The 26,274-nt window shown below is 45.3% G+C and overlaps 2 protein-coding genes across 3 annotated transcripts; both read right to left on the minus strand.

Moving 5' to 3' along the window:
- Window positions 1-413: 413 nt before the first annotated feature.
- TREX1 (three prime repair exonuclease 1) lies at window positions 414-4,427 on the minus strand. Its single transcript, XM_081900564.1, has 2 exons — window positions 2,951-4,427; window positions 414-1,959 (listed from the first exon to the last, which is right to left on the minus strand). The coding sequence occupies exon 2, from the start codon at window positions 1,949-1,951 to the stop codon at window positions 944-946; it is 1,008 nt and encodes a 335-aa protein (XP_081756690.1). The 5' UTR covers window positions 1,952-1,959; window positions 2,951-4,427; the 3' UTR covers window positions 414-943.
- Window positions 4,428-8,146: 3,719 nt separating this feature from the next.
- ATRIP (ATR interacting protein) lies at window positions 8,147-25,082 on the minus strand. Of its 2 annotated transcripts, none has more exons than XM_081901194.1 (14): window positions 24,829-25,082; window positions 23,149-23,578; window positions 22,311-22,393; window positions 21,285-21,455; window positions 20,594-20,709; window positions 19,565-19,719; window positions 18,215-18,289; window positions 16,141-16,270; window positions 15,146-15,853; window positions 13,942-14,090; window positions 12,514-12,605; window positions 11,420-11,503; window positions 10,215-10,467; window positions 8,147-8,439 (listed from the first exon to the last, which is right to left on the minus strand). In XM_081901194.1, exons 2-14 carry the CDS (start codon window positions 23,558-23,560, stop codon window positions 8,372-8,374), a joined length of 2,496 nt encoding a protein of 831 aa, XP_081757320.1. In that variant the 5' UTR covers window positions 23,561-23,578; window positions 24,829-25,082; the 3' UTR covers window positions 8,147-8,371. The 2 variants fall into 2 exon arrangements, with proteins under 2 accessions (XP_081757320.1, XP_081757321.1); XM_081901195.1 differs by having other exon boundaries at window positions 24,948-25,078.
- Window positions 25,083-26,274: the final 1,192 nt, after the last annotated feature.

The raw sequence follows: 26,274 nt of genomic DNA on the forward strand, positions 1-26,274 counted from the left end.
AGTCAGCAAATACAAACTACAACCTTGCTCTTTATGCCTAAGCTTTAGCTTTGGGCGCTTCCCAAGGCGACATGGAACTTTCCAGAGTCAAGATTCTAGGAAATACTTAAAACAACAGCAAGACTCTGGACCACTTTCCTCAACCACTGAGTTTTTTAGCATTTTTTTTTAATGGAAAGGAAGATGGCTGTTTTTACCCACCTTCATCTCTCTGGAATTTTAGGCCTTTCCCCTAATGAAAATTGGGCTTTTTCACATATATACCAGTGTACTCTGTCATTTAGAGTTCTTACACAATTTTTAAAATTTATTTTATCCTTTTAACTTTTTACATTGTGCAGAATGGCTTGTAAAAAAAAAAGGAACAAAAGTCGCAGCCCTTGAAGATACCAACGAAATAATAACAGCAAAAATCACCAAAATAATATTAATTTATTATCCACCCTTCACCCTAAAATCTCAGAGCAGGTTACAGCACTGAAACATAGTATTAAAAACAGTTTAAAACAATAGCCATAAAAATAAAGTGCATCCTAAGAACATAAACCTCAAACCTCAGCATTCTCCAAAAACAGTATAATGAAGGTGCCAGAAGCATCTCTGTGGGAAGGGAGTCCCACAGCTTAGGGGCCACCACAAAGAATGCCTTCCCTGAACCTCTAAGGGCGGAGGAACTATCAAGAGGACCTTCTCTGCTGATCTCAGCATACAAGAGGCTCTGTACGAAAGGAGGCAGATATTTGGAACCTGAATCATTTGAGACTCAAACCAGTGTGAGCACCTTGAATTGGGCTGAGAAACAAACTGGAAACCAATGCCCCTGTTCTAAAATAGGGGTTATAGAAGATCAAAATGGAGGGAGAAAATAAGAACCAGAGCTGCTGGAAACACATTTTTGCAGCTTGCAACTTACAATATACAAAATCCAATGCATATTCTTAAATTAAACAGGGTATTTAACTGCAACCCACATGACTACTAGCCCTAGAAACAGAATTAAAATACCCTGAACACTCTTTATTTCATCAGGAATTATGAAAAAATTATCAGTACTTCTATTGTTTAGTGGAATATAATTATTATCTGCTGGTTCACCACCTTCTGGAAAAGGCCAGCGTGAAGTAGTTGCTGCTACCCTTTGCTGCGATTGCATCTGTAAGTGACTGGAGTGGCGTGGTTGAATATTCCCAGGTGTTTTTGAAAAGGAAGCGTATCTCTCATTTTCCATGTACATGGCTCTAATGGAATTAAATGGCATTGCATTTGAATCCATCCAGCACATAAGATCGCTGGCACGTTGTTGAAAGATGTTTATTAGCGCAATGACATCTCCTTCTGCATTGTGACTGTTCGGAGGATATTCTCTGTAGAATTTAAAGTACAAGTCACGAAGAGCATATTTTTTCCTGCTGCCAGGTGCGCTAGGTTGGTACGCAAACTGCTGAAGCTGGTTGTTCTCGTTGTCCAAGGCTTTCATGGCTTTAATAGTATCTGCACAATAGATTTCTTCAAGGGCTAAGTGACCCAGCGCAGAGAGTTCAGCTTTCAGCAAAGGAAAATCGTAACCATAGCCGTTGTGTGCTACCAAACAGATTGGTGGGTGCTGCCGTCTGAAGAAGGCCACAATCATGTGCAAAAGATCCAAGTTAAAGGTTTGCTTTCTGTTCGTGGCAAACGCTTCATTCGTCAGTCCTGTAATGGAACTTGCTGCCGGGGTGAATGGCTTGTCTGGATTAATGCAAACCGACAGCTTATCTGCTAAACGTGGTAAGAGAGGTAGTGGTTTTGGGCAAGGATTGCTGTATTGAGGATTCTCCAAGGAACGTCTAGACACAGCAAACAGGCACATTTCTGCAATTTTAGGCTGCGAGGGCGGTAAGCCTGTTGCTTCCAGATCCATAAAAACAAATGTCTCAATGGGTTTGGAGGGAGTCACAGATGTTGGCCACATTCTCAGGTCTAGGAAGAAAGAACAGTGAAAATTTGGGAAAGGCACAAGATGGTCAATGCAAGGTATAGATCTCATGTTAATACTATGCCCATAGTTACCCTTCCTTTCACCCTCTCAGTGTGGCCAAAAGGCTTTAATAAATGAAGTAGGCACACAGTGGCAAGCCGCAGGTATACGTGAAGAAGCCCCATGCTCGGGTTATTCGGGCTACACTGCCGACCCCATTGCGCTGCTTCGCAAAGGAGCTGCGCTTCATAAAATCAGAATCCTTGGAAGGGACCCCCAAAAGCAATCTAGTCCAACCCCCTGCAATGCAGGAATCACAGCTGAGGAAGGCTGCATGAGCCTTTCTACTGGGGGGGGGGGGGCAAGAAGGCATCTGTCACACCGATGTAGGGGTCTGTCTGGGCTGCGGGCACCAAGCGCCCACTCTGTTCTCGAACTAGACGGGAGAGCTTCCTTCTCGACCCTGGAGGGAAGTCCGTGTTTTCTCCTGAGACAGATCTCCGGGCGCCTCAAGGGCAGGTGGCTCCACAGCGAAGAGTCACGAGGGCGCCCTGTCTGGAAAGAGCCGCGCGCCCCTTTCCACTCCCGGGAGCTGAGCAACGCAGCAGAGGCCCGAGTTCGTCTTCCTGTGGCGGAGGACCAGGAAGGGAGCAAAGCGGCTCCCAACCCCACGTGAAGCGTGGCCGCATTCGCCGTGTAAATGCTTGGGAATCCTATCTATGAACCCAAGAAAATGGCGCCGTCCTCCTGCAGGCGCCACTGACGGGAAAGGGAGGCGATGTGCCCGCATTGCCGCGGTTGGGGTTGCGCAAACGGCCCTCGCAAAGGAGGGAAATGTTAGGACGGCCAAGCTCGTCCCACCCTTTTCCCTTCACGACCTCGCCTTATTACTACCTTAACCCCTAAATTCAAGAACAGTTGCGGGACCAAGCAGTATTTCCCTTTCCGTTTTGCAAGCGCTCGGACTCGGAGCCTCCCGTTTAAAATACATACTGGAGTAGAATAGCGCGCAGGCAGCCTTCCGCGATGGAGAGCTTCTCTCCCGTCCAGCGCCTCCTTCACCCCTTTAAGATTTTTATTTTATTTTATTTTATTTTAATCTGCCATTAGGCATTGGAAAGCCGCTCCCAAAGTTCCGGATGAAACCGAAAGCTCAAGCTCAGCTCCTCCCTGGCCACAGTCCTGGCAAATCAGGACCTCACAAAGCTTTGGAGCTCGTGGAAAAAGAACCATGTTTAAATCTGTGCACGTTACTGCAGCATCTAGCTTTGCCCGGACACCGTACTGTTTATAATCTGTTTTGGTTTGAAAAAGAGGATCCGCAATAACTGTCACTGAAAAAAACTGCAAGAGGAAAGCAAGTAGGTTGTTCTCAAATCCACAGACAAAATAACTAGCCACCAATAAGTTTATACAGATAACAAAAGGGGCTTGCTTACATTCATGGTAGAGTAATAAGTGAACAATTGTAGAAACTGCCCAAACTTCCTAAGCAGCAGGCACCAGCTAAGAAGCATCCAAAATGACACTGAGACCACTTTTTAGTAGATTGTGCCTCATGCTAATAGGAAAAGGATAACAGGAGACAGATATGGGATTGGTTTGCACCTGTTCCACATTTAAAATATTCTCAATGTATAGGTCAATTATTTTCATTATGGCTATAATATATACAGTGCTGTCATTTTTCATATGCATTAGGTTAAGTATTTAGCTCCCACTTATTTATATAAAGATTAACTGGATGCATTTCTCTGTCCTCACATGTCACAGGAGCATATTTGTTTCTGTTCAGTAGCTAGAGCTTTAGAACTACTACTGGGAAAATCAGACATCATAATACGGACATCGTAACAACAAAACAAGAACCTGTTCTCAAAGTTGCAATCCTATGAGTTTGATATTACCAACTGCAAGCAGAAGCATTTAAAACACTAATTAAATTGATTCTGCTGTAACATGCTTACACACCTTTAAAACTGATTTCACTAGTAAGTGTTGGAAGCACAGATGTTATTAAATACACGTGAGGTCTTGTTTTTAGTGACTCAGTCCCTGACGTAGCAGAATTCCTAGACAGGTAACTCAATACACTCCTATAATTCCCAGAGACTTTTTTTCCTTACAGCTAGACAATTCTTACTGGGAACAGCACCACTAGTCCTTTGAAACTAATCAAGAATGAGGGTGGCTCCCTCTTGTAAATGCAAATACGTTAAAGATTTATTTCAGTTAAAGGCAGAAATATTAGAACCAGGCACTCAGCAGGTATGAGAAGCTGAAGGCAGATACTGCTGCATTTCTAGTGGAGAAGTTTATGAAAGAGACCTAGGCAAAGTGGGGCAAGGTACTTCTAGGAGATTGGGTGTATGCATTTAAAAGCGTAAGATGAGATCACTGCATGGCAGAAGCAGGACTCTGGCATTCTAACCCTTATGTGCTTAGAACTCTGTGATGGAGAGCAGGGACAAGTGCTCTAGCGCTGCTTCCCCATTTATTGGGTATACAGTGGTACCTCGGGTTACAGACGCTTCAGGTTACAGACTCCGCTAACCCAGAAATAGTACCTGGGGTTAAGAACTTTGCTTCAGGATGAGAACAGAAATCGTGCTCTGGCGGCACAGCTGCAGCAGGAAGCCCCATTAGCTAAAGTGGTGCTTCAGGTTAAGAACAGTTTCAGGCAGTGGCGTAGCATGGGGGGTGCAGGGGGGGCCGGCCGCACCGGGCGCAACATCTGGGGGTTAGGGAAACCCACAGGTTAGGGGGCGCAAATCCATGGGTTAGGGGGCGCAAATTACTTGCCTTGCCCCGGGTGCTGATAACCCACGCTACGCCACTGGTTTCAGGTTAAGAATGGACTTCCGGATTAAGTACTTAACCCAAGGTACCACTGTATACTGTTTCCATGTGCTGCTCTGGTTTCGGTGTTCTGTTGCACCAGAAGTGGCTAAGTCATGCTGGCCACATGACCCGGAAAAACTGTCTGCGGACAAACGGCGGCTCCCTCGGCGTGTAAAGCGAAATGAGTGCTGCAACCCCGGAGTCATCTGCAACTGGACTTAACTGTCACGGGTCCTTTACCTTTACTGTATTGCCTACTGTGGGAAGCCTGTTCTGTTCACTGAGGCTCTCCATGCTACAGTGGTGCCTCGCAAGACGAAATTAATTCGTTCCGCAAGTCTCTTCGTCTTGCGAGTTTTTCGTCTTGCGATGCACGGTTTTCCATAGGAATGCATTGAAAATCAATTAATGCGTTCCTATGGAAACCGCCTTCCCCCGACCTCTTCTGGCGGGCGGCATTTTAAAATCGCCCGGGACAGCGGAGGACTTCTCCGCTGTCCGGGGCGATTTAAAAGCCCCTGGGAAGGCAGGCAGGGGGGACAAAGACTTTTGCCCCCCGCCTGCCTTCAGAAGAGGTCCAGGACAGGCTTCGCGGACCTCTCCGCAAGCAGCGGGAGCGCTCCTTGCGGAGAGTTGCCAGCGCGCCCAGGCTTCGCGGCCCCGCCGCCCGGCTTCGGGACATCGTTCCGATGCCGGGCGGCAGGGGGAGGCTTTCTCGCCCCGCCGCCCGGAATCGGGACGATGCCCCGAAGCCGGGCGGCGGGGGGAGGCTTTCCCGCCCCGCCGCCGGGCTTCGGGACATCGTTCCGATGCCGGGCGGCGGGGGGAGGCTTTCCCGCCCCGCCGCTGGGCTTCGGGACATCGTTCCGATGCCGGGCGGCGGGGGGAGGCTTTCTCGCCCCGCCGCCCGGCATCGGGACGATGCCCTGAAGCCGGGCGGCGGGGGGGAGGCTTTCCCGCCCCGCCGCCGGGCTTCGGGACATCGTTCCGATGCCGGGCGGCGGGGGGGAGGCTTTCCCGCCCCGCCGCCGGGCTTCGGGACATCGTTCCGATGCCGGGCGGCGGGGGGGAGGCTTTCCCGCCCCGCCGCCGGGCTTCGGGACATCGTTCCGATGCCGGGCGGCGGGGGGAGGCTTTCCCGCCCCGCCGCCGGGCTTCGGGACATCGTTCCGATGCCGGGCGGCGGGGGGAGGCTTTCCCGCCCCGCCGCCGGGCTTCGGGACATCGTTCCGATGCCGGGCGGCGGGGGGAGGCTTTCTCGCCCCGCCGCCCGGCATCGGGACGATGCCCTGAAGCCGGGCGGAGGGGGGGAGGCTTTCCCGCCCCGCCGCCGGGCTTCGGGACATCGTTCCGATGCCGGGCGGCGGGGGGAAGCTTTCCCGCCCCGCCGCCGGGCTTCGGGACATCGTTCCGATGCCGGGCGGCGGGGGGAGGCTTTCTCGCCCCGCCGCCCGGCATCGGGACGATGCCCTGAAGCCGGGCGGCGGGGGGGAGGCTTTCCCGCCCCGCCGCCGGGCTTCGGGACATCGTTCCGATGCCGGGCGGCGGGGGGGAGGCTTTCCCGCCCCGCCGCCGGGCTTCGGGACATCGTTCCGATGCCGGGCGGCGGGGGGGAGGCTTTCCCGCCCCGCCGCCGGGCTTCGGGACATCGTTCCGATGCCGGGCGGCGGGGGGAGGCTTTCCCGCCCCGCCGCCGGGCTTCGGGACATCGTTCCGATGCCGGGCGGCGGGGGGAGGCTTTCCCGCCCCGCCGCCGGGCTTCGGGACATCGTTCCGATGCCGGGCGGCGGGGGGAGGCTTTCTCGCCCCGCCGCCCGGCATCGGGACGATGCCCTGAAGCCGGGCGGAGGGGGGGAGGCTTTCCCGCCCCGCCGCCGGGCTTCGGGACATCGTTCCGATGCCGGGCGGCGGGGGGAAGCTTTCCCGCCCCGCCGCCGGGCTTCGGGACATCGTTCCGATGCCGGGCGGCGGGGGGAGGCTTTCTCGCCCCGCCGCCCGGCATCGGGACGATGCCCCGATGCTGGGCAGCGGGGGGAGGCTTCAAAAGCCGTCCGGGGGCTTTTAAATCGCCCCGGACAGTCCCGGGGCGATTTAAAAGCGCCCGGTTAGGCAGGCAGGGGGGCAAAGACGTTTGCCCCCCGCCCGCCTTGGGAAGAGGTCCTGGACCTCTTCCGAAGGCGGACGGGGGGGGGCAAAAGTCTTTGCTCCCCCCTGCCTGCCTTTCCGGGAGAGCGGAAAAGGCAGCGCTGCCTTCCCGCTCTCCCGGAAAGGCAGGCAGGGGGGAGCAAAGACTTTTGCCCCCCGCCCGCCTTCGGAAGAGGTCCAGGACCTCTTCCCAAGGCGGGCGGGGGGCAAAAGTCTTTGCCCCCCCTGCCTGCCTTCAAAAGCCGTCCGGGATAGCGGGAAGCGCTTCCCTGCTATCCCGGACCGCTTTTAAAATGCTGGCGGTGGGGAGCAAAGCCTTTCGCCCCCGCCGGCCTTCCTGGACCTCTTCTGAAGTCCGGAGGGGGGGGAAGGCTTTGCTCCCCACCGCCAGCATTTAAAAAAAGGTCCCCGAGATTTCCCTATGGGCTTTCGTCTTGCGATGCAAGCCCATAGGGAAAATCGTCTAGTGAAGCGTCGCAAAAACCGAAAAACCCTTTCGTCTGGCGGGTTTTTCGTCTTGCGAGGCATTCGTCTTGCGGGGCACCACTGTATTTAGAAGCCTAGAAAATCCTGGCTCCGACCCTGCCCTGTTAGAGTTAAAAACAGGGAAGGAGGATGTACCTGCAGCCAGTCGTCACCTGAAAGCAGATTCTGCAGTGAGAAATACCTTCACAGGTATACAACGTAAGGCTGAAAGTGTCAGAAAGGTTAAATGCAAAAGTGTGCAGAGCAAGGGATGGGATATTTTATATTGTCATGCAAAAGCCAGAGGTAACTACACCCTCTGCACACACCCTTCTCCCCATCCTGGCAAGTGAGAAGGATTATCACCATTCATGTTCCACACAAACCGAAGCAAGGGCAAAAGGGTAGAAAGCAGAGCTTATGGAGGGACATGGTCCGGAGGGTCCGGAGGACAAAGTAGAGAGGCTTGGAGGGATGCATTCCCACTCCTGACAAACAGTGCAATCCTACGCTAGTCAATTTAGAATTAAGACCCACTGACTTTAACGAAACTCATGCCCTTGTGAAGCATTTATAGGATTGCAGCCACAGACAGGAAGTGGATTGTATGTTTTAGGAACACAAGCATTCTTCTGAAAATACAGTGAAATACATATTTAAACAGGTTCCCGCAATATTCAGTGATCTAAGGAGAACAACATTTGAAGAGCAAAGTGGTCCTTCCCATAAACACAGAAACAGCTTTTTAGATTTTATTTTTAATATCACATCCTTCAGCCACCAGTGTTATATTACAATATATTAGGCTGCAAATTCATTGAGCATAACAGTTTTTAAAAACACACACACACCAACATACTGCTTCCATTGGAATAGTTCCTGGTTACTGGACACTTGGGACAAGTTTCGTATATCAAAATTTGCCTTTTCTAGAAAGTAAACCAATATATTCTTGAACCAAGATTAGCTGCAGTCAATTTCTTGATCCTCAACTTCTGGTTCCAATGGGTACAGTTCATCCAATGCAAGTTCTGGGGGAGAAAAAACATGTATCTTATGAGTGAAAGAATTTCATGGTGGACACCAACTCCCATCATCCTTGACCCTTTAGCCATGCTGGCTGGGGCTGATGGGAACTAGGGCCCAGCAACATCTGGGAGGCCAAAGTTTCTCATCCCTGCCTTATAGTGCGGTAAAGAGAAATGGAGGGAAATGTGGACCCTTGTAAAGACTCCCAGTTTCCATTAGCTACAACCCATCAGCCACTGTGACCAATGGTCAGAGATGGTGGGTATTGTAGTCCAGCAACATCTGAACAGCCACAGCCTCCTCACCCCTTGTGCTGACAAAACTGAGCTGGATGGATCAACAGCCTGAGTTGCCATGATGCAGCTTCTACATTAAGGAGCTGGTTTAGCATGATGTCCATGAGCAGGAAGAAGCTGCAGTAAGCCTTGGGTCCACACACTGCCCACTCCTCCAACATGGCTGGGAAGAGGAGTTCAGAAGCATGTGCTTCTGCTTTTGGCTAACCACAGCTTGTTTAGTTGTCTAGACTCAGAACTGTGGTTAAACTTAATTACGGTTCATTTAAACAAGTCAGCTTCAAAAAAACATGGTTTAAACAGGTTTCTGTTAACACAGTTTATCAGTCCAGATAACTCAACAAATCATTGTTATTCAAAGTGCAATTGGAAGCTTCTAAATTCCTCCTCCAAGCCATGCATAAAGGAAGGAGGAGGGAAGTGTACAAGTCCAAAGTTTCCTGCAAGTCAGGAATGCACTGCTAAACCATGGTTTAGTACAAAATAGGAATGTCGCCAGTATCTAAATATTAGCTGTTTGAAAAATATGGCTGTCTGGGTTTCAAACTAGGAATGGTACTTTTTAAAAAGTTGTTACTATGCCAGTGAAGAAGCAACAACAAGGTCCAATGTTTGGGAATGATTTAGACAAAGAACCGTAGATCAATAGTAGTGCAATGGTAAACACTATTACTCCCATTAAAAGTACCTGAGGCACCAGGGCTAGGAAAGACCTTTGCCTATGACCTTGAAGAGCTGCTTGTAGTCAGTGCCAAAGGCATTGGGCTAGAACAGGGTTTCCCAAACTTGGGTCGCTAGCTGTGTTTTGGGGATTACAATTCCCATCATCCCTGACCACTGGTCCTGCTAGCTAGGGATGATGGGAGTTGGAGTCCCAAAAACAACTGGAGACCCAAGTTTGGGAAACCCTGGGCTAGAGGATATACCAATGCTCAGGAGTCAACAGCAGATTCATATGCTTAACTACAGCAAAGTATAAAGTAATAAAGTAGAATATGGTCATGATGCATCAAGGAATACAGCTGCAAACTGCAGAGAGGCAATACTAGTACTGGCCCCAGAATACCATGTACTTCACTTGTATTGCTACTGCGTATTTATCTTCCTACCCTATTATTACTACAGGAATTGGTAACAGCACAACCCACTGTGCCAATCCAATTCAGAACTAATGTGCTGTCCATTTAAACGCGGCCTTAGATTCATAGGTTCTAGCAAAGGAGAAACATTCAGTTGGCATGCACAGTAGATTGGCGTGATATTAACAGTAAGGTTAAACAAATGTCCAAAGATCAGTACTGAAGTCAGTGAATAATAAAAAGCTAGGAAGCTTAAAGCTGCAAGCCTGTGCACACCTGGTTGAAGACAAGTCCCACTGAACTTGGTACTCAGGTTTACTTCTGAGAAAACAAGAACGGCTGCAGGTTACTTTAATGATATCAATATTCACTGATACACATATTTCATGCCAGCAGCCTCACCTTCACAGGTTTTCAGATCCGGAACTTTTCGGAGGATGGCTCTGACACCAGGCATGACGTGATCATATTGATGAAGCACTTCCAGGCAATGTTCATGGAAGAGTTTATCCCTTTGAGACAGACTGTGTAAGAGCAAAACAGTGTCCCGTAAAAACCGAACAACTTGCTTTCCACGCACATCAAACAAGTTTCCTTCCACCCTTCTGACCGTCAGCCATTGTCTATGCATCATTATAATAAGAGCCTTCACTACCTGTAGGAGAAAGCACAACACAGTTCTCAAACATGGCTTTTCCACTGCTGCCATTTTGCAAAGAGAAACTCATGGAGGGTAAGGCTGTCAAGGGCTACTTGCCATGTTGCCTATGTTCTACCGCCACTATCGGAGGCAGCATGCCTCTGGGTACTGGCTGCTGGGAATCACAAGTGGGGAGAGTGCTGTTGCATTTAGGTTCTGGCTTGCGGACTTCCCATAAGTACCCAGTTGGTCACTGTGAAAACAGGATGCTGAACTATGATGGCCCTTTGGCCTGATCAGGCAGTGCTCTTATATTCCTATGGAAGTGTACTCATAGAAGTATTGAACTGTAGAGTTGGAAGGGACTCTGAGGGTCATCTAGTCCAACCCCCTGCAATGCTGGAATCTCAGCTAAAGCATCCATAACAGATGGCCATCCAACCTCTGCTTAAAAACCTCCAAGGAAGGAGAGTCCACAACCTCCCAAGGGAGACTGTTCCACTGTCACACAGCTCTTGCTATCAGAAAGTTCTTCCTGGTGTTTAGTCAGAATCTCCCTTCTATTAACTTGAATCCATTGGTTCAAGTTCTACCCTCCAGAGCAGGAGAAAACAAGCTTTGCTCCATCTTCCATGTGACAGCCCTTCAGGTATTGAAGATGGCTCTCATCTCTCCTGTCACTCTCCTCTTTCCCAGGCTAAACATACCCAGCTCCCTCAACCATTCCTCATAAGGCTTGGTTTCCAGACCCTTGATCATCTTGTTGCAGTACAGAATAGTAAAATTGTTATTATAAATATTAATTATTCTTAAATCACGTGCTATAATAGGAAAGTGTTCCTTTGTAGTAAGATTACACCGATAATGCATCATGGATGGGTTAATTTTTCACCTTTAAAATAAATACAGACAAACTTGCTACAACTGGAATTATGCCGTAAAGGCCTCATTGCATTCAGTGGGTTACCTCAGAGTTGCACTGGCAGTCTGTTCCAACCAGTGAAACAGAGTTGCTGCAGCACTGCGCACACTTGGTCAGCAAGCGAACAGTCTAAGACAAAATGAAACAAAAACCAAAGAACAGACTATGTAGGTGTCGAGATGAAGCAGGGGAGGGGAGGAAGCAAATGTCCATAAAGTACCAGACTCACAGTGCACTCACATATACATGTGCTCAAAGTAAGCCTCATTAAATTCAACGGGATGTAAGCAAGTCTGCAATCCTCTGCACACGTACAGTCGTACCTTGGTTGTCGAACTTGATCCGTTCCGGGAGTCCGTTCAACTCCCGAAACCGTTCAAAACCCAAGGTGCAACTTCCAATTGGCTGCAGGAGCTTCCTGCACTCAAGCAGAAGCCATGTCGGAAGTTTGGCTTCCAAAAAACATTTGCAAACCAGAACACTTACTTCTGGGTTTGTGGAGTTTGGGAGCCGATTTGTTCGGCAACTAAGCCGTTCGAGAACCGAGGTAGGACTGTAGCTGGAAAAAAACCTTCAAAGTAATGTGCATTGGATTGAGCTTTAATATCAGTTTTAATACGCTCATTCAATAGCACATTAACCAGGGCTAGCTCCAGGTTAGAGGAGGCCGTGTCTGCTAGGCTTCCCACCTGTTTCTGAGTGGTCTCCACTCAACGCATCACCCCATAACTGCCCCTTTTCCTCCCATGGCTGGATAAACACAACGCAAACCCTGCTTCAGTAATTCTGGGCACACATTCCCTCCTCTTTTCCTAACTGGGGTTGGACTTGGCAGGCAGCAGGAGAGGCAGTAGGCTGGGGTGCCCAGCGGTGACAACCCTCGAGGTGCCAAAAGGAGTGCCTGGCTGCTACTGCTTGCTGCCTGCAGCAATAAGATATCTGACTTCCCCACTGCTGGTTTCCACAAAAACCTTCTTCAGGCATGCACATTTAGGGTTAACAAAATCTGCAAAGGAAGCTTGCGGGGCTGAGCACTAAGTTGCAACCCCCCTCACCAGGATATCCTGTTAAATTAAGAAATTGAACCATTATTCCAAACTCACACTTTAAAAACCACACAGAGATGCACACCCTTTTACCTCTTGTTCCAACTGCAGCCAACGCATCTCAGACGCTGACTTATCTGGTCGTGATGTAATATATGTGTACAGTGCCAAGAGAAGACAGGTTTCTATAAAAAGAAATGTGTAGTAATAAAGTATTTCTATGTTATCCATTAGTAATGCTAATGCGCTGCCTTAAAAACTACGAAGTTATTCTAAATAGCAGCTCCCTGGGCCTTTTTATATAAAAAATTAAATAGCATTAAAAACCACACTTCAAATCCATTTCAAAAGTGCCTCCTAAAAAGGGGCAATGGGAAGGGAAAAGGAGGAATTACCATAAAGGACCAAGACTGAATCCTCTAAAATAACCTTGAAAGAATAATGTGTCATGTGGTGATTTGCACCACCTACTTCAGGCATAGGCAAACTCAGCCGTCCAGATGTTTTGGGACTACAACTCCCATCATCCCTGACCACTGGTCCTGTTAGCTAGGGATGATGGGAGCTGGAGTCCCAAAACATCTGGAGGGCCGGGTTTGCCTATGCCTGACCTACTTCATTTGGATGAGCTCTTCTCCTTTGTGTCTGTTCATCTTCTTACTCCACCCTCAAAAAACTTCTCACTTCCTCAAATAATTAACTGTGGGTAAAAAAAAGGAGCTGAGGGGGGCCAGCAACTCGCACTGCTGTAAACAGCACAGCACAAAAGTTACAACTCCCACAGCTTTCTTCATGAGTAGGGCCTGCTGCCTCAAAACTTCTAAATTGCACATTCTTTCTCTCTCTCTCTGCTGAGGGGAAAAGACACAAAGAGTTCAGCCAGTCTTCCTGAACTCCAGTGTAGTACCAGGTTTGGCAAACCAACACAGTGCTCCAGCAGTTGATCGCTGGGTCTGCATGCTACCATGATGCCCCAAAAGGACCAGAACACAGGACACTTAGCATGCAAAATCTTTGGCCTGTTTAAAGAGCCCAAGGGAAACCAGAAAGTGGAAAACAAAATTATGATGGTGGCTCGCAGCAACAAACTGTACACTGCATTTGTGCAAATTCTTAGACTTTTTTGGCAGTTCACCTACACATCTGGGGAGAATGCTAGTTATTTTATAGATACTGCAGGCTGTCAAATCCACTGGTTGTTGACACAGGGTGTAAAACTCACAGGTACATGTGAGCAACTGCCAACATCTCTTCTTGTAAGCTAGCACTTCTAATTTTTTTCACTTCTTTGAAAGTCTGCTTTAATTGAGGCGCTGGAATGTTAATGGATAGCAAAATAGTTTCATGCAGAAGTTCAAGAATGCAGAAGTCTTGAGGGAAGTAACACAGTTTTTTCAGGCTGTAAGCTTAAAACACAAAAAAACTGTTAAAATAAACTAGTTAATTTTGGTTTTAACTCCAGCCTTACAAAGTCAGTGTTTCGTAAAAGCACTAGGATAGTGAAGATTTTCTCCCTCTCACCTGAACAAGAACAAAACTGAGCAGCCAGCTCCAAGTGCTGGGCAAATAAAGTTAACAACTGAACAGTCAGCTGGACAGCAAACAAGGGAGAGTCAGAAGACAGGCAGCGGAGGAGAGTCTGTGTTTGTCTGTTCAACAAATGCTGAAAGCTTAATAAAAAAATAAAATACAAATTAGAGTAGAGGCAATAATTGTTGCAGATAGTATATACAGTGGTACCTCGGGTTAAGTACTTAATTCGTTCCGGAGATCCGTTCTTAACCTGAAACTGTTCTTAACCTGAAGCACCACTTTAGCTAATGGGGCCTCCTGCTGCCACTGTGCTGCCGGAGCATGATTTCTGTTCTCATCCTGAAGCAAAGTTCTTAACCTGAAGCACTATTTCTGGGTTAGCGGAGTCTGTAACCTGAAGCGTATGTAACCCAAGGTACCACTGTACTGTTAGAAAATGTCTAAGAGTCAAATAATGCTATGCATATGTATCCAAAAGTAAGTCCTACTGTATTCAAGTATGTATGTTTAGGATTACAAAAGTAAGTTTTTCCACAAAGGCAAGAGTATTATTAGGAATCTGAACAGGAAAAGTTTGTAGCAGCATATAAAACGTATATATGGTTACATTTTCTTTCTACTATGCATTTAATTTGCATATGAATAAAGCACATGCTCAGAATGGCCCTATGCTTTGCCCATAAGAAGTTTTCAGGCAAGAATTGGACTTAGGAATGTATTCTGCAAAAGAGCAGTTGTTTTTCTAGAGTATTCAGTGATACATAATTGTTATTTGCTTGCATAATTTATATGCATTTCAGCTGGAAATATGCAGACGTTTCTTGGGGACTGTGCCCCTCCCCTCTAAGTCTTCATTAGCCTTTCTAATTGCCTTTCTGTAATGAATGGCAGCCTTTTATATGTAGTGTGTGTGTGTGTGTGTGTGTGTTTGCAAGACCTATCCTAATGGCATCCTTTACTAATTTGTTTGTGGGAGGGGGTTATTGTTTTGTTTTTGTTTTAACTATTTATTTTGTGCTTTTATCCTGTATCTCTCTCTTGTGAACTGCCCTGAGATCTTCGGATGAAAGGCAGTATACAAATTTAACTAACGACAACAACAATAATATAACTACGATGACTTTGAATTTTAGATCAAGGCAGGAAGGAAATAGGTGTTTGGAAAAGACATTTCGCTCAAGTTGTATTTTACCTTATAAGTAAATCAACCGTTGACTTTTCAGCTAATTTCACCAGAACTCTGAGACACTGATTCATGATTCCATGTCTTTGGTACCCTGCTGCTGTAGCACACGAAGCCAAGAGCTGCAGCACCTTTTTAAATAGAGGATGTTGGGACTGGTCCACATTAGCAGTATTTAGGTCTGGACTGGGCTCCTGAAGAACGACTCTGCACTGCTTGCTGCAAACAGCTTCATTCTTCTCCAGAATTTCTGGAGCTCCCAAACCACAATCTGGTTTCATGGTAAGGGAGAGCAGTGTATAAAGAACATCCCAGCTATAGGATACCAAATAATAAAGAATGCCCAGGGACACAAGTGCAAACTCTTCCAGAGTAGACAAATTATCGTCTACACTTGACGCTGCACTTGAGGAGGTCCTGGAAGAGCAAGCGGATTGATTCCCAGAAGAGGTTCCCATCTTCATCATTAGGAGGAGGGCTTGGTGGTATGCACCAATATGATGTTCAAGGAGAGGAAGAAGATGTATTGCTCCAGGAATTTTATAGCGCTTAAGATGGGATATTCTTTGCTCAGTTTCTTCTGAGTTTTCTGCCAATGAGCCTTCATCCACAGCAATCAAATTCAACCCTGTTAAGGCAAGCTTTTGAGCGATTCTCAGTGAAGTTTCTTCTTCCTCAGAGCTTGCACTCCTGTTGCTGATGCTTCCTGTAGATCCTCTACACAAACAGGCGCAGAAAAAATAAGTTGCTTAGTATCTTAACCGATTACAGTTTGCAAGGCTTACAAAGAACCAGGTCAACCTTTTCTTAATTTAACGTTTCCCCAAGAGCAGATGCCGTCTAACTTTGCAATTCTAAGATTCAATAATGATCCCAAGGCAGATTACGGCATAAAACATCTACATGAAACAGAGTTTCTCTGCTTGCTGGGCTTTTTGGGTCAGCACAGAACGGCAGCAGGCATTACTTTACATTCTAAGTATCACAAATTGCTGAAAACATACGTTTCGAAGGAACTCGACTGCACAGAAGGTCCAGACTGAGCATCAATGTTACAGCTAAGAAGATAGCAGAGGCCTAGTGATGATTCAGGAACGACAGGCTGTTTCAGCAATGCATTGGTCAAAATGGAACCTGCAACAATATAAAAATCCAGTGTTCAAGATGGACATTGCAACAGGAGTGTAAAACTGCCAAGCAGATGTTTTTGCAAATATGGTGGAAAACGAAAACCAATAGTCCATGCCTTGATATAAGCGACTTATGGTATGAAAAGAGTACCACTTGGACACCTACACAGAAAGATGAGCACATATGTACATATATACACAACAGCCGTTTCTACATATCGTAGTAAGCTGTAAACCATGGTTTACTGGACACAAGCAAACCAGGCACACTCAGCTCCTACCCACTCATGCTGGGAAGAAATAAAACACACACAGCTAGACACACAGCATGACACCCAAACTAGGGATCACAGTTTGTTCTGCTCCCATATTTGTATGAGTTTGGATGTACAGTGATACCTGAGGTTACATACGCTTCAGGTTACAGACTCCGCTAACCCAGAAACAGTACCTTGGGTTAAGAACTTTGCTTCAGGATGAGAACAGAAATCATGCTCCAGGGGCGTGGCGGCAGGAGGCTCCATTAGTTAAAGTGGTGCTTCAGGTTAAGAACAGTTTCAGGTTAAGAACGGACCTCCAGAACGAATTAAGTATTTAACCCGAGGTACTACTGTAATGCTTAACCAGCGATCATGGTTTGTTTCCTCCCAGTCCAAACAAGGAGGAGTGAAGTAAATGTAATTCATTTGTGCCAATGCCATTATGTTCTCCCTTCTACTTGGAAAGAGAATTATGTATAAAGAGGGCAGTTTGCCAGGAATTACATTTTAAAGCAAGGAATATTGCCCTTGCCTCTTGTTTTTGCTCTCAGGGGCGGAAAATCTGTAGCCATTAAGAAGTAATTAGGCTACCCCTCCTTTCAGCCCCAGCCAATGTGATTGGGGAGATGAGGGGAGTTGTTGCTCAGCAACCCCAATACTACTGTAAAGGAAAGAGATAAGCCTCAAGATGGGTGTAAAAATAAGGCTAACATTGCATTTCAGATAGAGCTGTGTGTGCATGTGAGAAATACTGACTGCTTAGTCTACTTTCAAGAGACAACACAGTTCCCACACAAAAGAAAACCAAATTCAGTCACCCGCATACCTATTTATTGCAATGTTAGGCTAAACCAATACTGCAATTGCACTTACAAAACAGCAGGTGCAAGGAAGACAATGTGACTCATTGCAGACAATCATAAGCGTGACCAGTTGCAGAATGGAAAGAACAGACATCTTCAACATCTATTTTTGGACCAAGTTTGCTTATGGTGACATCTGCAGCCGAAGAGAGTCCTAACCCACATTATGGGAACCCCAAATTCACAATCGGAGTAGTTTACTTGAAATCCACTGCTTAGAAACTATGGTGTGAAGTGGCACATACATTGCTGAAACAAATAAATATTGGCCCTTTTATATTTGGCTTCATCCATCAGAAGAATAGTCAGGGTTTGGTCAAACAGACATTTTTGAAGTCGCCACAAAGGTAATTCACTCCCAAGTAGCATCAACCAGCCGTGAGTCCGGTAACTATAACAACATTGGCTAGATTAGCTGTGAAACATTAACAAGAATTAATATTTAATGTAGCTTAGAAACTCATTATGGTGAAACTGTCTGTCTTGTTTGTTTATTCCCATTCATACATTAAAGGTTATTGATAAGGTTGCTTCGGCGTTATTTGTGGCTCAAAATACTTGCAATTCATAAAAGCAGTGCCAATTTTCTGCTTGGTTTATAACTCAAAAGGGTTTGGGGGCAGCTGGCATTCTGGGAAACAGGGACACACCCAGAAGAAGAGGACTTAGAAACTTATTGCGGGGACTTCACTGCTTAACAACCCACAGTAGTATTTTGGGGCTCCTATTATCATTATGGGATCATATTTTATGCTTTCAAATATAAGTTTCCAACCCCAGTCCTAAGAAATGTATGCAACTGGAGTATTTCTTAGCTGAAATTACCTTTTCTTTGAGCAAAGATATTCAAACGTTTTTCTTCCTTCACAAGCTCATTTTCTTGGTTAGGCATCTTACTGTCTGGAAAGAAATCTTTGTAGTAATTCAAGCAGTCATATTCAATTCCTTTTTTACTTTTAGCCCTATCTATACTGCCTTATATCATGAGACAATAGCACTGTTGTTAATGTTTCATTTTCATGCTTTAACTGTAGCAAACAGAGATACATATATTTAAGTGGGTTAAAAATGTATTTTGCTACATCAGAAAATCAGTAGGGGCTCACACCCATTCCATAGGCTAGATGTAGAATAAGTAAATGTATTTGCATGGTTAGATTATCTGAAGCCAGCATAAAATGAGAACTTCAAGACTAAGGGTACCATTTAAGAACCTGGATCTGGGTTCAAATCCAGTCACTTGTAAACTGACAGGTTAATTTCTGCTTCTGTGCTTTTAGTAGCAGTATGACCTGGAAATATTAGTAGGTGATCATGCTTATCTCTGTGTTGTGAAAGCTTTACTTTGAATTAAGGTAAACCAGTGCTATTAAAGGCAGAAGAGCAATCCAGGCCAGTTTTATTGAGAAGAAATATGTGGATTAGGCATTAACGGTAAACCATACAGTGTAAATACAACAGATTATGCCAAGCATCCATCTCTAATGTTCTTTTGCCAGCAATCATGTCCAAATGCCTTAAAAAACTGACACCCTTCAATTAAATTAAACAATAACGAAGAAACCACACAGATCCCTGTGCACCTAACAGCAAGTTGGATTTCCAAACTTAGAAGCCTTGTCAGCTAGCTCATTGCTTTCAATTCCAACACATCTAGAAACCTAGTAAAAATGGCATGATACTCCTGAGTGAATAGCCTCCAACTGAGGGGAAATTACAGAAAGCAAAGGGAGCAAACTGAAGCTCAGTAAATGTAAGTCTAACAATGAACTGCAGGAATCAATAGATTTTTTTTGCCCAAGCCCAATCATTTAATTTAGCTTAACAGAAAGTTTGCATATATTTTTGCATTAAACCCAGACAATACAGGTGGAGGTTTATTTTAATAGTTTGGTGCCCTATGGTAGACAAACACCACTCACAGGTAGTCTATGGACTTGGAACTACCAGTATACAGCAGTGGGCCCTCTGCAAGTGTAACCATAGGCAGAAGACCCAGCACTTGTTCAGCTGTTCTGCATGGCGGTGCTGACTCTAGCTGCTGCTGCACATCTTTCATCCATTTTTGCAGTACCTGCTTGAAGCCAAACACTATTTTTGTCCAGGTGAGCGACCAGGGTGACATCACGGCAAGATGTACAATGGTCAAATTTAACTAACTAAGAATTTACATACCCTTAATAAATGGCAATGCTTGGACACACAATTGTGTTCTGGAGTACGATGGTTTAGGCGAAACCTCAGATCGAAAAGAGTCTTTAGTGGGGAAACTTTTTTTCTCCTGAGTACATTCTTCAGCTTTTGAAATGTTACGAGGGCTCTTCTTTGGACTAAATGGTTAAATAAAGTATCTGAATCAGTTGCAAAATATTATTTAAAACGATTAAGTTATTATTTACATTTGTAAACTGCTCCTTATCCAGGAAAATCCCAAGTCAGAGGAAATAACAATAGTACAGTAATTGAAAAATAATTCAAAACTGCTCAAGAGGAACGTCTAAAACAAACATAACAATTCACTTACCTCCCCTAACTACTTGTGTGAATCATTAGAAAACGAAGAACACTTCAATAGGAGAATATGCAGGGTAAATTTCTTCTACATCAACTAAAAGAATTTTCTCCAGAATACTGGATGCAGGATCTGTAGTGTGTAATATTTTTCTCATGCTATCCCTCCTCATCCAAAGACACCCTGTTGGACCTTATTTTATATATTTTATGCAAGAGGGAGTTCCACAAATGGGTGGGCCAGCACAAGAAAGGCCCTATGCTGGGTCATGTTGACTAAAGGGACCACGAAACAAGCCTTCCATGCAGATTGCTGGGCCCAACCTGGCAGATATGGGAAGAAGTGCACCATCAAGTTCAAAATATATAGTGGGCAACACCTTGAATTGGGCCTGACAGCAAATAGGCAGCCAGTGCAGTTTGCATAGGAGCGGTGTCAAGCAGGTGCAAGCAGACTGCACTAGACATTAGTTTATTCTCCACTTATAGACTGGAAGATTTTGCAAATTAAAGACAACCTTGTTTTATGAATTATGCTGTGCGTTCAATGATAAGTCTCCGCACAACAGCTTGCAAGATGAAAACAGCAGTGCAATTAATTACATTCAGCTATAAGAGGGATGTGTGCTCAAACTCCTGGCTGGCCCAACTGTCTGGAATTCAGTGGACAGAATTCATCTTCTCACTTCATACCTGGTATATGGCATTGAAGGAGTAATAGGTTTAACTCTCTCGCAGTTTGAAAGCTTCATTCTCAGCTCATTCATTTCTGCATCTCTGAATTGCAGCTCAGACTTCAGAGACTCCAACTGAAAGAATAAACTTGACATTAGAAACCCATTTTTTAAAAATGGTAAATTATTAATTTCAATTAGGAAAGCTGAGTGTTTAAGAGTACAACCCTTTCTTTGTGAAAACATGGGTGATTGGGATAGCGTGTAACAAGAGCTTTGCTAGTGAAATACAGGCACCACACTTGCCGTCTATTAGCATCACAACCAGAAATAACAGGGCAGATTTCTCTAACAGAGGTATTTAACCTTAATTCTCAAATGGCATTATTCATCGGTTTAACAAAATCCTTTTCTAAAAACATAAATTGTAAAAAGAATAAAATTAACAAGAATAACCCTTATGAGTACAAAACAAGCCACTAATAATTTTGACAAAAAGTAGCTCATTATTTCATTAATTCACTAGCAGTAATAAAAATATCAAATCTGACATGGACTTCCATCTTTTCAATGTTCTTCTATTTAGCACAGCACTAAAAGTCCTTAATTTTTTGCTTAAAGAGGGGAGGGAAGAAAAGGAGGAAAAGATTAAAAAGAACCTTCAAACAAGGTTTTGTTATGGATTTCCCCCCCCCTTAATTAAATAGTACCTTTCTGGAAAACTCCTTTTCTTTTTCACATATAATTTGAGCTTTCTCCATTTCCAGTAGCGCGTATGATTTTCGCTGTTCCTCCGCAGTGGATTCCATCTGCTGCATTGAATCCCGTAAAATTTTGATTTCTCCATTTTTAATTAGGATTTCATCCTTCATTTCCTTCAGCTGCAAATTCATGAACATGATGCAAGCAGAAGAATTATATGCATTTTGCAAGCTTTATTTCACATACTCCCCTCCCCCCAGTAAAACCATTGCTCCCATTAAGATTAAGAATGTGATGCCAAACACCACCATGTAAAACTGCATCAGACTGGGCTATTAAGAAGAGCAGTAGACATCAGAATTCTCACCCCTGGTTCACTTAATCACCGAGGTTTTGCAACAAGCATTTTTTTAAAAAGTCTATACAACCTATCAGAGCTAAGTCCAGCTTCCACATACATTTGCCTCACTACTCCAGTGGTCAAATAAATCTCTAAATTCCATAAGAAACAGTAACTGCTGAGAGAAAAAACTGATTCAGCCACTTGTCATCCTTAAATGTAAAGGGACCCCTGACCACTAGATCCAGTCGTGAACGACTCTGGGGTTGCGGCGCTCATTTCGCTTTATCGCCCGAGGGAGCTGGCGTACAGCTTCCAGGTCATGTGGCCAGCATGACCAAGCCGCTTCTGGCAAACCAGAGCAGCACACAGAAATGCCGTTTACCTTCCTGCCAGAGCGGTACCTATTTATCTACTTGCACTTTGACGTGCTTTCGAACTGCTAGGTTGGCAGGAGCTGGGACCGAGCAACGGGAGCTCACCCTGTCGCCGGGATTCGAACCGCCGACCTTCTGATCAGCAAGTCCTAGGCTCTGTGGTTTAGCATATACAACTATAGGTCCTCCCCCCCAATCCCCTTGTAGAGGTATTTTCCCCACGAAATCCAAATCTTGGGTCCACAACTTCAGCACCGGCATATACCACAGAGCAGGGCTGCCTTAAGACCAGAACTCTTTCAGAAAGCAAAACAAACCTTTTTCTCAGCTTCCTCATATTGTGCTTGAAGTGCCTCAAGTCTAAATTGGTCTTTTGATGAGGTTTCTTCTGTGCAACTTCCTGTTTACAGAAAGAAACTTGTGAATTGTGATCTCAGGATTTGACCTAAACAATTCAACTCTTTTGTGATTGAGGGTACCAATTAAAGATCTAGATCTATGTATGAAGATTTCGGTATAAAACTTGTTCCATGAGATTTTTGCTCCATGGGATCTTCCAAAACAACTAAGCAGTATAAATTCCATAGAGCTTGGCATTTAATTCTGCTTGCACCCCAGTACTCAGAAAAAGAAGACAGCATGGCAACCTGCACGATCTGTGTACCAGAACCGTCAGTATTCAGTCTGCCACATGGACTGAAGTAGAATCAACAGTTTTCATGGTGTAAAAGATCTAAATGCAATCCTAAACATTTCCACCAAGAAAATAAATTCTAATGACCCTAAAGCTGCAACTCTCTTCACACTCCACTGGAAGCAAGTCCCACAACTCAATGGGATTTACTTTTGTGCACATGTGCACACAACTGAACTCATGGCTCAGGGTCCCTTCTATGATTCTATGACATGCCCATACTGCCAGCACAAATGAGGACCAGAATACACTTTGTTACATAGCACCAAGCTGTACCTCTCAGACCTGAAATTCTTAACTGCACTGTCCAAATACTGTGGGTAGGAGATGGAGTGGGCAGGGAGGGAGGGATAAAATACCTAAAGCATATTTGTTGCAGTTTCTTTCCAAATGCTTATGTAAGAAGATGCTAACTTCTCCCTACTGATGCAAATTTGAAACAGCATTTAGACTGCACATACCAAACTGCCCTGTAGATTTGGGGGCAATATTCCATTGCGTAATATGATCAGATGTTTTGATGGTGCTATTTGGATGGGAAGACAGCTCCACATTCTGCTTAGGTTTCACTGTGTTCGCATTTAAAGAAGCGTTTTGTGTCAATGCCTGGGAAGCAATAATATCTATCTCCTCCAAATCATCTGCTGTAAAGTCATCATTGTCCCCAAACGGATCCTCCAGTTCGTTATGCTCAGTTCCAGCATGACTTTTGTAGCGCTTGCTTGGCGGAAAGCCATCTTCACAGTTTCCAATATTCCTTCGGCTTGCAGCTCTCTGGAGAGATAATGGTGAAGTGGTAACTTTTGCCTGATCCACACCATACAATATGGAGCTGTTTCTCTTCTTATTCCCAAATAAATGGTTCACCGACATTCTGCGTTAGAAATTAGTCTGGCAAGTAAGGGAAATATAAAATGTTTTAAAGTCAACCTGATTTTAAAGCACTAAATTCTGCATAAAAATGATTAAAAAAACAACAACCCAACTTCCTATCCAAGTGTCAAAATCCAAGAGGGATGAGACAGATCAGCAAGGGGCCACTGTTCAAACTAGCTTTGAGTATTATTTGCTTCTCTCTCACTCATCAGCATTTATTCCCTACAACAGGTACTCTTACAGGCCAACTGTAAGCATGCTTACTTGGAAATCAGTCCCAATATATTTTCTGGTCCTTACTCATAGCTAGATGTACAAAGGACTTGAGTTTACACCTGCGTGTTAATATGTCCAATGATATGTCAAGCCCACAAAAGCATCCAAGGAAGGATTCTGGTATTTATACAGAATCAGCATCCCTACAAACATTTTAAAGCAGGTTTAAACCCAAGCAACAACCTCAATGTGGATCAGCCTTTCTACTGATTCTAGTGATTTCATAACCTATGGGGTGAGATTCTTAATTTCGAGAGAATATAAGCAGACATTTAACTTTGTAATCACAAGATTTTCTTAGCTTTCTTTTAAGAACAGTTTGTCTTCTGCACTACAGAGGAAAGTATGAAGGCAGAACTGAGATACAGAAGAGAATAAATACTCAGGCACTTTATTACCCAAGTCCACACATGCTTACCTGAAAGCAAGCCCACTGTTCAGTGGGCCTTTCACCACAGTAAAAGTACACAGTATCTTAGATTCTAAAGCCCTCACATTCATAGACTCATCTCTAGCTCAGTTAGTAGAGCATGGTGCTGATAACTGTAGAGTTGCAAGGTAGACCCTGAGGGTCATCTAGTCCAACCCTCTGCAATGGAGGAATCTCATCCCATCCAATATGAAACCATACTGAATCCTGCTTAGCTTTGCAAATGTGCTAGCAGTTTTATCACTGTACCACAGTCTACCATATCCTTTTAGCATCCAAATCCCATAACTTCAGGAGAAACGACACACTATGTATACATTAGATATGCTGTAAGCCTTCCTCCCACGTTCCTATTTGGGCATGTAGCATGTCACCTTCCAAAAAAATTGCTTAACTAACTAGATGCCTCTGACTTGCCCCCAACAAAAGCACGCAGCCAGCCTCCTGCAATGTGTCACTTGAAAATGGGAATTATCTTAACTTACACGCTAGTCTAATATCGCAGCCTGAGCTGCAGAAGATGAGGCGTTGGGGAGGGGGCAGAAAATTACCGACAGACCTGATAGTATTCAGAAACAGCATTGCCATCATCCCCGTGCCTCTTCCGCCGCAGAAGAGCCGTGGAGCAGCCCCCTGATCCGGCGACACCTTCACCTGCAGCCGGGAATGCAAACTCACCGGATCTGCCCAAGGCGACCTGCCGGGGTATAAAGTGGCCCCGCGCCCCAGCACAGAAAAGAAAGTCGCCCCCGCCCACCCGGGAAGCGCCTCGGCGGGCCCTTCTCTCCCGCTTGCGAACACAGGGCTCCTCCCCTGCCCCGGCCAACCAATCAAGGGCCGACTCTGTGCGGCCGGCGACAACAACGTCCAGTCAGCTCAGCGGAGGAAAAAACGCAGAACTCCAAAGGCAGGCAAATACAGAAATGCAAGGCCCTCGGCAATTGGCCGATTGGGACGTTTCGGTCTCTGCGGATTGGCCAGAGGCCCAAAGCCGGATGTCCGGGTTGCCTCTGACGCCTTAGCCATCCCTAGTTCTCTCCGGTAAAAGCGGCATCTGGGTCCCCGCCTTCCAAAACAACAATTAAAAAAAAAGTAGAAGCAAATACGGAAGCACATGCTTGTTTCAAACTCGAGCTTCATTGTGTGCGAAGAAGTTATTCACGTATTTAATTTACATTTTTAAGATTGTATGAAAACACACACCAGCTAAGCAGAATTCTGTATGTATGGCTTTTATTAAAGTATTTGCTTGCATTCCTATTCAGGGTCTTTTTTTATTCCTACTTTTATTTCTGATATTTTGCAAGGCGACTTTCAATCTAAGCAATAGTAAAACTCCCCACATTATTACAATGTGCTGAAGCAGAATTATATCTGGCAACCCTCTTCCAGTCACGTTGTGCTCCTACCACTCTCAGCTAGGAACTATGGAGATAGATGTTGTTTAGTCGTTTAGTCGTGTCCGACTCTTCGTGACCCCATGGACCAGAGCATGCCAGGCACTCCTGTCTTCCACTGCCTCCCGCAATTTGGTCAAACTCATGTTTGTAGCTTCGAGAACACTGTCCAACCATCTCGTCCTCTGTCTTCCACTTCTTGTGCCCTCAATCTTTCCCAACATCAGGGTCTTTTCCAGGGAGTCTTCTCTTATGAGGTGGCCTAAGTATTGGAGCCTCAGCTTCACGATCTGTCCTTCCAGTGAGCACTATGGAGATACTGAATAATTTAACAAGGGTCCTTTACCACCCTACGAGCAAATTTGTCAAAAGCTTTCGTAGTCTCAAATCTACTTCATCAGAAAAATTAACCAATAAACTGAAACTGACACGGGGACAAACAGAAGAAGACATCTTTACCTTTATGGCTCCCCTTTATCACATACACAGCCCAACAAGGCAATGACAATAATCCACCAACAGAATACAAATCAATATGGCTAACCTGATCCAAAACAGCCACCCACCCCACTCACACATGAAAACAAAGATCACCACAGCCAATCACA

This window comes from Podarcis melisellensis (assembly GCF_964234715.1).
Source record: "Podarcis melisellensis genome assembly, chromosome: 2".
Classification (NCBI taxonomy): Eukaryota; Metazoa; Chordata; class Lepidosauria; order Squamata; family Lacertidae; genus Podarcis; species Podarcis melisellensis.